Source organism: Chroicocephalus ridibundus, chromosome 8, assembly GCF_963924245.1.
Source record: "Chroicocephalus ridibundus chromosome 8, bChrRid1.1, whole genome shotgun sequence".
Classification (NCBI taxonomy): Eukaryota; Metazoa; Chordata; class Aves; order Charadriiformes; family Laridae; genus Chroicocephalus; species Chroicocephalus ridibundus.
In genome coordinates, this window is record NC_086291.1 from 31,836,901 (window position 1) to 31,851,693 (window position 14,793).

Below are 14,793 nucleotides of genomic sequence, written 5' to 3' on the forward strand. Positions count from 1 at the left end.
GCTTCTCTTGGTCCAAAGTAGTTTTATTTAAATGTCAGGTGGTATTTCCTTTTAAGTTTCAAACATAAACCAGGGATGCGTCTCTCCCTAGTTTTTTCTGTGGGTTTTCTCCAAGGTTTAAGTCAAATCTATTTTAACTTAGAGCTTAGCACCCGTTGACTAGAATACACTATGGAGAATTCTCTACAAAATACTGCCTGCCAAGAGAAACACAACAGTAAATATAATTCCTTGGAACCAGTTCTGAAGTTGGTATAATTTCCTGATTCTCCTATGGCTAAGGAGCACCACAGATAAACATTAATTTACATACACCCCTCATAGAAAATTCTAGGTTCCCTCTCCATGCTCCCTTCTTCAACAAGGGTTATTACAGATTACACAGTAGCTTAAGTGGAACCAATCGGTTCAGTAAAGAAGGCATTGTAGGGCTGTGCTGTTCAGTTTAACAGGAGGATGTACCCTTTTGTTGAAAGGATTATGGACAGGATTAGCGCTTACATCCTGGCAACGCTTCACCCTTTAAAACCCCCCCATCGATATTCCTCAAAACAAATGTAGTTATATCTGAAATACAGAAAGGGAACCCTTGCCAGACATCTGTGTCTCCAGTAAGATACCCAGGGATTAGGTACTTTTCTCAGTTTTTCCATAAAGCTTTATGCTGTGGTCTAGAGTATACTCAGCTTCCACTATATTACCTTCCATATATATTATGTTCCTTTGGTTTTGGCTAAAATCATGTTTACACTCTTACCAGTCTTCCTCAGACTTACCTCTGACTAAGTTCTTCTAAATAACGGCTGCTGAGAGACATGTTTACTTCCAGGGCTTTTATGCGATTATTAAGGCGCATGAAGACAGACTCCTTTTGATTAGATCCATGAACAAGATTTCCATTAGCATAGCCTAGATCTGTTGAATTCTGCAATTCAGCATAGAAGTCTGTAGCTGTTCTCTGCGGTCCCCCAGTGATTGGAATCGCCATTAAAGCTTCTTCAGTTGCCTGATCATCCTCCTTTGTTTCGGCAGATACAGACGACTCAATAGGAGGCAAAAGAGGTTTCTGCACTTCTGGAGTGCTTTCCTTTCCTTCCTCAGCATCACCAGATAATATGCCCGCTGTATGTTCAGGCTGCGGAACAGTCTCTGTAGGCTTTGGAATCACTGGAATAGCCATAGTCTCTCTTGTGCTCATCTCCTTTACCTCAGTGGCCACACTGGTTTCAGAAGTTACAGGTTTTTCTTCTGCAACAGAGCTCTCGGCCTTTTCTGTTTCTGCACTGATCTCGGCCATATCCAGCTGGGGAGTCACCCTTGGTGCTAGCTGTCCTGCATCTTCTTTTGCAGGCTGCAAGGCCATGTCTGTTTTTGGTAATGGCTTAACTTCAGAAGTAACTTCTAAGAGGAGGGACTGAGAGACAGTCTGAGGATGGCTTGGCTCCAGTTCAATCAAATCTGTGGTTTCATTACTGATCTCCTCATGGACCACACTGCTGAAGTCAACTGCAACAGTAGATCCAGACGGTCTCTCAACTTTGCTGTCTAATTGCTCAGGCAGAGGCTCATCTATTGACGCATGTATAGATTCAGTCAGAACTGCCTGTGGCTGCTGAACATCAGCAGAGTAATCTCGCCCTTGTTTTCCTTCGGTTTTACTACGCTGCCGATGCATGGCTACTGCAACTGAACACCATTTAAACAGATATTCTGAAAAGGTGGAAATACAACATGCGGTTGCCATGTCATAGCAGTACTTTTCTGTCTCAAGTTCAAACCATGCTGCTGCTTCTTCTTCCTGATCATCATCACTGGGCAGCAAGGTTACTGTTGACTGGCTTGAATCTTCTTCATACTCTTGTACTAGCTGAACAATAGGACTTTCTTTTGTCAAATCCACGATTGATTGCTCTTTATCGATCTGCGGAATACCTGTAGTAACAAGTCTACAATGAAAGAGTTAAAGATGGGATGTTACTTCAACAGTTTTACATGCTTGCTCTAGAAGAATGCAAAAGTAGGGTCTTTAGAAAATGTGCAAAAGCTTATTCCAGTGACCAAAGGCCAGTTTGGTCACAGTCAGAAATTCGGTAAATTAGTATTTTCTCCGGTGGTTTTCAATCCCAATTTGCAAACAAATTATTTCAACCCTTGCTTCTGAAACAGCAAGCCTTCTCAATCAGATATTGCCCCTTCCCTCACCCCTGAAAAAAGTCACCAGTTCAATTATCACTACAGCAAGCATCTTGCTCTTCTGTTGCAATCTGCAAATGAAAATGCAAGAATCACAACCTTCCCACTGACCTTGCTCAGTCTCTCAACAACCAGAGCGCTAGAAAACCATAAAACCACTAAATATAGCACAAGTCAAGCCTTAACATTTAAGAGCTAGAGTCTCAGCTCTAAGAAACCAAATCAATTCTAAAAAATTGTGATCAACTGAAAAAAACCCCACATCCCATAGATTATCTATATACAACTCCTCCTAACCAAATTCAATTTCTTTGCATACATATTCTCATCAAGGAAAGCCTATCAAAAAAATATAAGCTTCTAAATCAGAATTTTTGTCAATACAACTTAACTGAAGTTTCAGCAACACAACTTACATTGTCAATTGGTCTCCCCTGCAGGAGACAACCTGCAAAACCTGTAAGACTATTAAGTCAGTTTCCATCCAAGAAATCTGCAATAGTCAGGAGCACAACATTCCCCCCACTTCTTGTAGACAAAGTAATACAAACAATTGAGAAAGTTAATGATGCATTTTGCCATTTATTCAAGTGTTAAAAAAACATATCATAATGGAAACAGCTATAAACAGTAACTTAAGTGATAAATTTCCCTGGTACAGATTTCACCAAATACTCGCCTTTTTACTTGTTTAAGGCAGTGTGCCATGTATCTAAGCATTCTACTACCAAAGATTACAGACTGGTGCATGTCAGTCTCTGCTAGAAACACACTGGGGGGAAAAAAAAAAACCACACAACACCAATCACTTACTCTGGTGAAGGAACAGGAGTTGGTTCAGGCAGTCTTGGTGCAGCTGTTGAAGTTGCAGGGGTGGAAGTGACATTTTCAGATACACTTTTGTTCCCTGCTGCAGGGAGGATGAAAATGTGAACATAAAAATTCAAGAACCATATTTGTTTTCAAAAAATTTTGGGGCAGTGTTTTTTCTTTTAGATTATTAACTGCCATACCAAATTAAATGCAGGTGCCATTCAAAGTTATTTGAATTAAAGTGCTACTGACAGCTTACGTATACAATGTTATGGAGTCTCAAAACATTTCCAGGAAGCAGCAGCAAGTTAGACTTTACAACTGGAGATGGATAATACAGAGATCTCCCAGTATGGCTGAACAAACATATATGTTAACTTTGTATCAGTTCCCTTCTCAGCAAATTCAGCATCTTCGTAGGATAAGAATTCTATAGCACTAATCAGGTATGCCAATGAAAAAAGTAATTTAAACATAGATGATTCAACTCCTCAAAAAAAATTAAACAAAATAAACAAAAAATAAAACTCTCCAGAATTCTTTTAATCTCAAAAAAAAAATACCTTCAGCTTCAGACGACTCTTCAGTTTTGGCTCCAAGCATATTAGCAGCAATATTCACCATACTTAGGATAGCATCTAAAAGAGAAAACAACTAATCAAAGAGGACATTCAAAGGGGCCAGAGATCAGCGCCACTGAGCAATCTGCTATTTTATAACACTTGCTTGAAACAAATCACAGCATAAGGACATAAAAAACCTGGTCTATTACACTGGATACATCTGCCACTTTAAAGGATAGATTTATAATCTGGAAATCTGTATCTGACAACCCATATGCAACCTTTAGCAGCTAGACCTTCTAACACCAGTGAGAAGTATTCACTGATCACCAGTCCACTGAAACCAAGGAACAGTAAGACAAACAGAAGAATATTTATGCGTGGAATTTTTTGACAATCTGAGCATGTGAACCACTGAGGCAGGTCCCAAGCCAGAAATTTAGAGCTTGAACACTCAAACGGAGGAACTCTATTAAAGACAAGTTGGATCATTTGTCATAGCAGCACTGAAGAAGGGATTCAAGAAGTGTCATTTGCTAAATGAGCAAGACAGAATTCTGCCTTTCAACATAGGATGTCCACAGCAGGACAGACACAAAGAACTACAGATTCATTCAAATTAAGCTGGACTCCGTCATTTTGCATCATACCTCCTCTCCTTAATCCTGAATCTTACTTTTGGCTCTGATACTGCTGCATCATAACAATTCTAAATATTTTAAGATTTGAAGAAGAAAATCTACTCTTTACTTGAATGTAATCTAGATCAGTCAAGGCAACTGGAAGAAAACTGTAACAAATATCCACAGATCTGGCTTAGACATTATTTCTTTTTTAAGGATCTGTTAAGTAGAACAGTTTTCCCCCCCCACAATTCACAGAAGTAAATGCAAAGAGCGTCTGTTCTGTATCGGCACATATTAGATACAGCTAATACTCTGGTCTTGAAACTGAAAACAAACATCATTGCCTGGCTTATTTAGAAGACGAGGAACAGGGAAAGAGCACCTTATTGTAAATGTGCAAAAGTTGGCCCAATTTTGCCCAATTCTGCCCAATTCTCCCCCACCCACCAACATACATCCGTACTGTATGTTGCATGGATAAGTTCATAAGGTTAGAGAGCCATTTTAGTACTAATGACAAATTTCTTCTCCAGGAAGCTCTGTTTAAAACCTTGGTTCTGCCTTTCATCCAAAACACATCAGCAACTACATTCCTGAACTACATTATTTATCTGGGGCTGTATTCTTCGAAAAGTCATGATAAACAGAAGATGTTAAACTTGGAAGTATGAATGGTTTCTTATTATTGATTGAAAAGCAGAAAAAGAGGGAGAATTAAGAGTTCGTTTAGAAGCCTGCCAGCCTAGGAGAACAGCAGGAGGAAGAACAGTGAGCTACCTTTGCAGATTAGACTACCAGAAGACTGCAAATAATGATCACTGCAATGTTTCAGTGCTCAGCTGTCTTTCTACAGCACTATCAGTAATAGGCGTTTCAGATCTTTTACTCTTAGTTTTAGTAACTCTAGAAAAAAAAAACAAAAGAAAAGTCACTGCATTTTTCAGACAGCGAACAAAAAAACCTTGCAATACTGCACTTGCAGACAGAACATGTGAACACACCTCATCAAGGCAGCTTGAAAATTGAAACTTTGAAAGTCACAGATAAGAGATAAGCGGTGTCAGGGAAGAATATACTGCTTTCTCTCATCTGTGAGAGGCTAACATTTAGAAATAAGCTGTCTTTCCCACTCTCTATTGCCCCTTTGAAAAACTGCACTGAGCTGTGCAATATTCCTAGGAGAGGAGGAAGAGTGGTACAGCGTAAGAGCTCTTTAGAAGCTGCGTGGCAACTGATACTATCCTAAATAATTCAGCAGTTAAGAATACCATTAAAACTGAATACTCAAGTGTTCTTAGCCAAACCAACTCCACACCTTGAGGTTTTCCAATGGAAAAGTGACAAGAGACAGTCAAGAACTGCTTGTTCTCTCAAAAAAACATACAGCTCTTATGAAGAACATAGCAGCCACAATATTTACACAAAGCCTCCTCAGAAAGTGTTCGTTATCGCTTCCTTTCAAGCCGTACAAAGAAAATCTTTTTATTGCCTCCTAAAAATAAGGCACCTTAATTAAGCACAGATTTCCAGGTTCTGAATAATTAAGGTTCTACAGTACTTTAGCACTAGTTACTTACAGACCTATGTAACATTCGTGTTATTTTAAAAGCTCAGGATCCTTAAGTACAGAAAGCAAAGTGTCCAAAAACCAGAGATCCTTAGAACTGGAAAGTTTTATTTTTAGAACACTTTAAGAACTATATCCCAACTTTGAATTGTTACTATTTATTCCTATGCAATCAAATAGGAAACAATAAATTGTTTCAGCAGAAAAAATACGAGTCATAGCCGTTGCATGACAAAAAGTCATTCCACTTCAAATTAGCTCATTTTATTTCAGCACAGCAATAATTTTTCTAATAAATCATACTCACTTGTAGCAGAACCAAGGAGATTTTTTGAAGATTTTTCTTCCCCTGTGTTGTAATCCAATAGATAATCTATGTATAAAGAAGAACACTTATGACTATCAAAATTAAATGTGTCATGGGCAAAGAAAATAACCCTCAAGATTTAACATGCCATTCAACTATTTCAGTTTGACAGTATGAAAATAAGACTACAGAAATAAAGTTAAAGGCCAGAAATTACATACTGAAATACCAAGCTCCAAGCAATAAGAAACCCAAGGAGATTCAGGGTTGAAGCTTCAGTTTCCCAGGATTCATGACCCAGCTGCAGCAAACAGGGCATTGAGCACCACAGATGGTTCTTCCCCCTCCTCCTCATAAAGGTTGGAGGTAGGCATTTTCATATTTTTTTATTTAAACACAATGCCCGCAAGCCAAAATAAGCACCTTCCCAATTGCTTGCAGCATTGATCATACAAGCAGTCTTAGGAAATGGGCTATGGACACTAAGAATAAAGCTGTTTCGTGTGGGCTGCTTTGATTTTAGTTATCTTTTACTACTGTCAGCATAAGAAGATATTATTGCCTAGCCTGCCAAGTGAAATACAGACTTATTACTAGCATTTTAAAGTAACCCTCCAAACAGTTACAACACATCGTTTAAAACTTAAAAGGATTGTTGGATAAGCCCAGAAATGCTGAAATACTGTCAACAAGAGTAAATTTAACAGTCAATTTACCATCACATGCAGGAAATGACGAGCCACCGGACTAGCATGTCTGAATGGCTAAAAATACAAAAATTATTTGCTTACCGTAATCTTCATCAAAGAGCTCTTGTCGTTCAGACTGGTACTGAGAATCAGCTATTTCTTCATACTCTTCAACCATGCTAGTACCAAATACCCTACAAACAAGGGTTTAAAATAAAACCCTAATATTAGTCATGTAATTACTTGACATAATTGAAAATTAGATAAACAATATTAGCGTTATATAATACGTAGTAAATAAATTAGATAAGCAATAGTTGTTTTCAGTTAACAAAGAGCAAGCTGCAGTGCTTATTTTCTCAAACTTGTATCCACAAAGTCCACTGCATGTTTTGAAATGCTACACCAAAAAAAAATATCCTGGTTTTAATTCTAGTAATTCCAAAGAGGCATTTTGCTCTTTTTAACTTGAACTCATACCCGGACTTCTTTGTCTCAAGCTCTCCACGAGCTCTTATGCCTCCTCTTCAGCTTCACCGTTGACTAACTTTAGGAGTATCTATTCACAACTACCTCACCTTGCATGCTAAATGCTCTTTTACCTGCTCTGCCAAGACAAAATCAAATCAATCCAATCTGAAGCGGTCTTGTCAAATGAAAATATGGTTTGGCTTATAACACTAGAGCTCTCGGGTTCAAATCCTGACATAGCTTTGACAGGAGAACTGAAATTGTTTTTTAGGAGCAGTACAGAGGCTGGTTATTCTCTGAAGTACATACACAGTTGTTCTGATTTAGACATTCTAAGCATTACTAACTGTATGTACATGGGGTGCCATGCAACACAGCAGCTTCCCGAAAGCACTCATCACACCTGCTCTTTTTACTTCACCACTTGTTCCTTGTTTTGCTTGGTCAGCCTTGAAATGCTCCTGTCCTCCTGAAAGGCTGCTCATGCTCCTGTTTCCTGACACACACACACACACACACACTCCCCATCCCCAGCAAATATAAACTATTCCTTACATACTGGAGAACAAAATCAAAAGATTCAAGGCTTCTTTAAAGAAATGTGAAGCACACTACACAGCCAGGAAGTTATCTACTTCAATCACAGTATTTCCATACAACTTACTTCCAGATAACTGAAAACTAGAATTTGTTGCCTGTCTATTATTACAACACTAATTCCCACTGCAAGCAGGTAGAAAGACAAAGCAAAGCACTTAAGATATTACCTTATAAGACTTAAAGGACAAAAATGTTCCGATCCAAAGTGCGATATCAACTCCACCTAAAGAATAAAAGGTACTTAAAATAAAAGTCAAAGACCCACAGAGTCGAGAGTTCATTTAACATATACACCCAATCTTGAAGTTACAAGTTTTGTTTACTCAAGGGATTTGTAGATTGCCCAGAACAGAAAAGACTGAAAGATTTGTTCTTGCCATGCATTAAAGTGCTGAATCGCAGTAGAGAACACCCCAAGCCCCATGCATTCATCATTCCAAAAGAAGAGGTTGCTAACCTTTATGTACTTGATGAACATCTGAAGCGAGAGAAAGGAAAAGAGAAAAAAAAAAGATGTCAGTACAAAGGTTGAACACATGCCACAGGCAACTACAGAGTTTTGTTGTTTTTAATTCAGTACTATAAATGCCTAGAAAGACAAGTTATGAAGAATAAAGTTGCAATACTACTTCATCTGCCTTAGGTAGCAGGATTTCATTTAGCCCTTGTACCTTGCAGATCGAAGGTAACATGCAACAAGTGTTTTAATGGATTTAAGTTATTCAATTTTTCTAGGCAGCATGATCGCAGACAGAATACTGAAGTGTGTTAAATTTACTGTATGTATTCTTTTCCCTTAAGCAGCATAGATTACAGAGAGTGACTCAAAAAAACCCCTCTATAGCATGCATTCTATGTACTGCTTCAAGTTCAGTATTAACATGCTTCAATGTATAGAAACACTACTGGAAGAAAATGTATAGAGCATCTGAAAATACACTTGGAAGCTTCAGTCATCTGTATTTCTGGTGAGAACTTGATTATACGCTGATATTTAATCTAAATTAATTTGCAAGTATGTAATGCATTTATTAAATCACTATGTAGACACTACCAATGAAGGACTGTAATAATCTGCAAGTGAGATCAAGATAACTACTCCCATAAATTTTGTCATACAAGTTCATTAAGCCATTTAAAAAAAAAAAAATCAAACTTTTTGAAAACATTTTGGTCTCTTCTTCTGTAGACCAGGCACACTTAGAACTTGCTTGCTTTTTCTGCTATAGAAGAAAAGCATTACAAGAACAATCCTTTGAAAATTTTACTATGCTACATTATTCAAGGCAGAACACTGTATTTGCCAAGGGATTAAGTGCTGAAGCATCTCGTATAATTCTGGAACTTCAGTGACAAGTCAGATTCCTGCTACCTTAAGGCATTAATTCAGCCAGAAAGCAGAATTAAAAATAAATGAAATCTTTACCCTGTGACTCATGCAGGAATTTCTGGGTAGAGAAGTTAGATAACTATCATTCGTAGCTACTTCTTCATGAAAGCACAAATCATAATTCAGTAGCACAAACCAAGGTGTGGGGGGGTTTAGCAGCACCATAATTGGAAGATAACACATCACCAGAGAGGACCTAAAAGGTCTGTCTTTCATTTGAATTTAAACCTCTGCTCCACCCCAATATTTTCACAAAGTCTCTTATCCCAGTCCAAGTACTGCATTATTTATGGATTTTTATTCTCTTTGAGTCTCCTGAGTAAAGATAGCTTGCTGCAAGTTATTCTGAAGGCAGAGAGATCACAGCAAGTGCTCCAGCAGCAGTAAGACTAAATAATATGCATGAGTTGCAGTTGTGACCGAATAACTGCAAAACTGCACTTCAAGTCTATTGACGAGAGCCAGAATTCAAACATTTACTCTTTCAGATCCACTTAAAACTGTACAGAGAATACAGCACAAAGGCATTCATGAAATATGCTCATTCTAATCCGTGCTCCAGGGAGCACATGTGTGCGTGAGTATATATATCAATATATATACACATGTATATATGTATATGCCTCTCTATAAATATACACACATAAGTGGTACAGCCAAGAGACAAAATAAGTCAATCCTTCTGACCTTACTTTCAGGAGAAGTTGGTTAAGTCAAATAGAATAGAACAATAGAACATTGCCTGGATTTTTCTTAATTCAGGTATCAAGTAAGTATGTACTTGGACACAAAGTAATAGGTACTTCCCAAGATCCTCTCGGTTACCATTATGAGGAAGGTGATTACTTGTGATCGTGTGACAAGGGTTTAGTCATGTACTAAACAATCACAATAGGGCCACTAACGAAACTAGCATGATTAATGGTAAAGTACACTTTGATAGCACATTTCTCTGGATGCTCTGTTATACAGGGTAAGCCCAGCAAACCCTTCCTTCCCTGAGAAGCATGGATGCTTTTACAGTGTTAAGTTACCTTAACATATTTTGCATACATCTGTTCATCCAGAGGAAAGCTTTGGACATTTCTCTCATCTCTGGCATGGAAAGTACCCAATTTAATCCATTTGTTTGTTGGATACCTAGAAAATAACAGAGTTGGCCCATGAAATGCAAGAACCCCCTGTTTACAGACATTTGCTGAAGTTTCCCAAAACACCTTTTCACAGAAGAGTCACTTTTTTTTTTTTCAGTTGCAAGATAGCAGCACTATGTCTTTTATGTAAAGAAGAGTTGTGAGATAAAGCTAGTACCAACATAAGAGCTCAGCACTACCTCTTCACATACTTAAAACAGCGGCCAAGCCGCTAAAGGATAAAATCCTATACTTGATCCAATTCCTGAAATTCAGCCAGCCTACAGTAAAGTTTCTGGAACTGAAAAAAGTCACCTCAGATGAACACAACACATAAGCAACAGACTGTAAATATTATTGTAAGCAAGCATCAAGAAACTGTGAGCAAAGCAAAGTTAGAACTAGGCAACAGACCAAGTGTTGAAAACCAGAATCTAAACACTTTAAGCACTAAAGAAGAAAGTCAGGTTTTTTGATGCTTTGTGTGAACATCTCCTCTTTCACATACCAGAATAATCTGCTCACTCCCAGAAAGCAGTGGGGGTACAACACTGCCTAAAAACATGATAAAGCCACCCTTTAACCAGCCATTCAGCCTAGTATTGTTACCCCTTCCAGTTCCTCAATGGTGTACTACTATTTTTTTTTCTTTTTAAAATCACTTGGGGTTTCTTGGGCAGAGTTCAGCATTGAAGACCACTTAAGCCATGTGAAAATGGTCTGAATGACAAGAGAGGAGACAGCCCACAATCCCAGCGGCATTCTGTTAAGGAACGTTCATTTTATAATCTGCCATCCACTACCTAGCTACTGTATAACTCCTGCTGCTTCATTGCTACTTTTCAACACATTTTCCCTTTTCATTTTTAAGGTGGCAAAGAAAAACTAAATATAGGAAGCATGGAAAGAACTCAAGCCATGTACTCTAGGACCTCACAGTTGCCCTTTCTGTGGAAAAAAGTGCTAGCAACATAATATACACACCCACAAAGAAAATCCATGTAATTTCACAATGCATTACACTTTGCACAATAACAGGCATACAGAGACTATGTTGTATATGAAGCCATCTATTTCATAATTATTATTTTTTCATTCAGAACAGTGGGTTTGATAACATACCTGTCACTAATAGACACCAAAAAGTCTTTAGGAGTGGAAGAGAATAATTCATGATTTGCAATGTCAAGCTGCTTTACCTGGACTGGTTCACAGAGCTCAATAACAAACCTTGAAGACAAAAAGGAAGTATTAGCAAAAGCACTTTTCCTTCTACAATTACAATCCTCAGTGCTTTACCTTGTTACTGTATCCTTCACTGGGTAAAAAAGAACATTACAAAAACACTGTACAATAAGGTGTCACTTGTTGCTCCCTTCGAAATCACTATGATATTTACCTGCATATCCAGCTTAGTAACTCTGGATAGCACCTGCAAAAGCTTCATCCGTCTTGTACTCAAGGGCAACAAATGACAACTGAAAACTAAGGCTATCAAACATAATTTAAACCACACCTGAAATACCAGTTAGTATATGGTAATGTGCTCTACAATGATTTGACAGCTGGGGAAAGAAACCAAAATCTTAACTTGAACAGCCAGTGCTTTCTCCTCTGTAAGATTATAATTATGCAAAACGTACAAATACTGAAGTGAATAAAGTTATCCCCTTTATCTTATTTCTCAATACCGAAGACAGAATTATATGGGGGACATAATAAAGCATCTAGTGCTAAATCCATCAGAGTTCCTTACAGACATATTTCAGGCAGAGACACACTAACGTCAAGTCAGTCCCACAGGATACATACAGTCCCATCACACTGGAAAACCATAACCACTCCTTTCATATAAGCAAACCCCAGTAACCTACCAGATTTTAGTACTGCAAGGATTTAGCATGTAAAGGTCCATATTTTCCATCAAAATAGCTGAAGTGCTCTGTATAATGAAGAGAATTAGTATTTTAAACTGTGTGGTACATACTAACGCAGCACCAAGGGTTCCCCCCTCCCCGATATGTTATGTAGATTAATACCAAGTTTCACAACATTCTAAGCGAGATAATATACAGGAGATATTATGCCATACTACTTTTGGACAATCACAGATTATTTACTATGGCGAACTCTTTAATACAATTTTGTTCAGTTTTTCAGTTTCTGTATTGAGTAGACTTTGCTCCCCATTCCAAATTCACTTGAAGAGACATCAGTTTCTCTATAGCAATCCCTCTTAAAAAGGGACAGATCATAGTTTATGCCCCATTTTTATAAATCAAAAAATCACAATAAACCGAAACATAGAAATAAAAGATTACTTCAGAAAATAGTGTTCCGTTTCATGGGTACTTCGTACTACTTCTTGCTTAAGAGTAAACTGAAATAGTGCACACTAATTATTAGTATACTTACCTTTGCCTCTGGATTCGCTGCCAAAATTTTGGCACCACACTCTACAGAGGCATAGTTATTTCTATTTTTCTGGACTTTTTTTGTGGAATGCTGCCCACCAACAGCAGAAGGGTGCATTGACTGACCTAGGAACAAGAAAATATTGCTACTATAACATACCATGCAAACAAACAGTATTTTCACTATCAGAGAACTTCTGCCAACTGCTTTTATATAATAAGTGCTATTAATGATGTAGTTCTAGTAGAAAAATGAAGTTCCAGGCTGCATTCCAAATTGAGACAGTTTCACTACTCAAATCTGATACAAGACAGAAGTGGTCTGTTTTTAGACCAAACCAATGAATCCTGAACTTACTCTTTTCTTTCTCCACTTCCATGACTTTCTTCTTCCACTCATCAAATGTTGGAATGTCTCCAGGGTCCTTTGGAGTCATCACCGACGTAGGGTCAATTTCTCCTGTTTTCTTATAGTCTTTCTGCAAAAGAGCAAGCCACCAATTCTGAATTTTTCAGCACCAAGAATGAAAACAAAGATGAACTTCAATAGTTTTTTTTTAAAAAAAGCATGCTCTCATTAAGTCAAGAGCAAATACATCGTTTGAACCCATATTAAAAACTTAGTGCCAAAGCAAGCTCACAAGCCAGAAAAAAAACCATGCGATGATTTCCTCCCAGAATTATAGACTCTTTCACTGAGATGCTTGTAATATTTGTGGCTAAACTAATACATTTTAAGTAAAATGTTGGCATTCTGTCTCATAAAACATCTGCTTTTTCTTCAAGATTTTTGCTTTTCCTCCTCCTAAGGAGAAAAGGTTTCCCTGTAGCGGAAATCTTCAAATATGAATACTGGTCACAACAGACCTCCAGAGGTCCCCTGGTGTTTCTGAACTCCTCAAAAACAAACAGCAGAATGAGGTATTATTTAAAAATCTTTTATTTAATGTTTAATAATCAAAGATATGATGTTTTGGACTTGCCTGACAAAGCAGCAACCCTTTTAAGTTAACCATATGCTATACCATTTCAAGTCTTAACTTCTCCTCCATACAAACACATTTCCAGCACACCACCAGATACACAAAAAGCTTTTGCTAGACGTTTGAAGTGTAGAGGTTACACTCTGTAGACATTTTAGAGGTATTTTCCATAATTACTGCTTTGTAAGTTGACATTTTCTCTGCACTTAAAGCAAGAATTATTTCACATACAGTTTTATAGCTGAAAGCCCTCAAAAAAGAGCCAAACCCACGTATTTGGACAGAAGTGACAACAGAATTCTTCACATGACTACACTGCAATAGAACTTTAGATGTGGCATACCCCAAAATATATTCTCACATATATTTAGAAATGAGAGGACCTAAAAAATCCCTGTATCTTCCTCTCCCAAGAAAGTTCAGGATAGAAGATCCTCGTTGGACTATGACAAAAGTGGTAAGTCAAAAAACTGAGTAAGCAATGACAAATCATGCTCTTGCTTAACTATGACATCAGGCCAATGCCATAATTATTTAAATTGCAGTCTTAAAAGCACTAGGTTAAAGAAAATCTTAGCTTTTTTTTTAATGGTTTACACCAATTTGTTTGTAGTAAGTTCTTTAGACGACTATTCCTGACTGCATGTAATTATTTTAAGGCACTCTGTACTCCGTTCAATAATCTCGGGAAGAACTTCAGTTTTAAAAGAGAATTATCCAAGTCACTAGTGACAGTTTAAATGTGACCCTAAAATAGCAAAAAATGGTATTGCCAAGCCTTGGTCATTCTTTACCTATTTAAAAAATGTAAACTTTACGAAGTGCCTCACAGTTAAGAGTACAAAAGCAGTCATACAGTTAAGTATAACAGACTGCTCTAGCTAAGTATCCCACTTTAACAGTGGCCAAATAAGATACCTAGGAAAGAATAAAAACACACCAAACTTTTTATCTGGAGAAAAGGCGGCTCCGAGGAGACCTTATAGTGGCCTACCTGTATCTTAAGGGGGTCTACAAGAAAGCTGGTGAGGGACTTTTTAGGAT

General features: G+C 37.7%; 1 protein-coding gene across 3 annotated transcripts in view; it reads right to left on the reverse strand.

The window, feature by feature from the left end:
- Nucleotides 1-14,793, reverse strand: part of SUCO (SUN domain containing ossification factor) — a 42,906-nt gene that overhangs the window by 7,636 nt on the left and 20,477 nt on the right. For 2 of the 3 annotated variants that reach the window (XM_063344315.1, XM_063344317.1), the window contains exons 7-18: nt 13,125-13,245; nt 12,768-12,892; nt 12,227-12,294; nt 11,475-11,582; nt 10,254-10,359; nt 8,287-8,307; nt 7,997-8,052; nt 6,861-6,952; nt 6,070-6,135; nt 3,570-3,644; nt 3,007-3,103; nt 777-1,946 (exon numbers count right to left, since the gene is read on the reverse strand). In XM_063344315.1, the coding sequence (XP_063200385.1) occupies nt 777-1,946; nt 3,007-3,103; nt 3,570-3,644; nt 6,070-6,135; nt 6,861-6,952; nt 7,997-8,052; nt 8,287-8,307; nt 10,254-10,359; nt 11,475-11,582; nt 12,227-12,294; nt 12,768-12,892; nt 13,125-13,245 (2,105 nt within the window). The remainder of the gene's footprint in view (nt 1-776; nt 1,947-3,006; nt 3,104-3,569; nt 3,645-6,069; nt 6,136-6,860; nt 6,953-7,996; nt 8,053-8,286; nt 8,308-10,253; nt 10,360-11,474; nt 11,583-12,226; nt 12,295-12,767; nt 12,893-13,124; nt 13,246-14,793) is intronic. The other variant, XM_063344316.1, reaches the window with a different exon arrangement.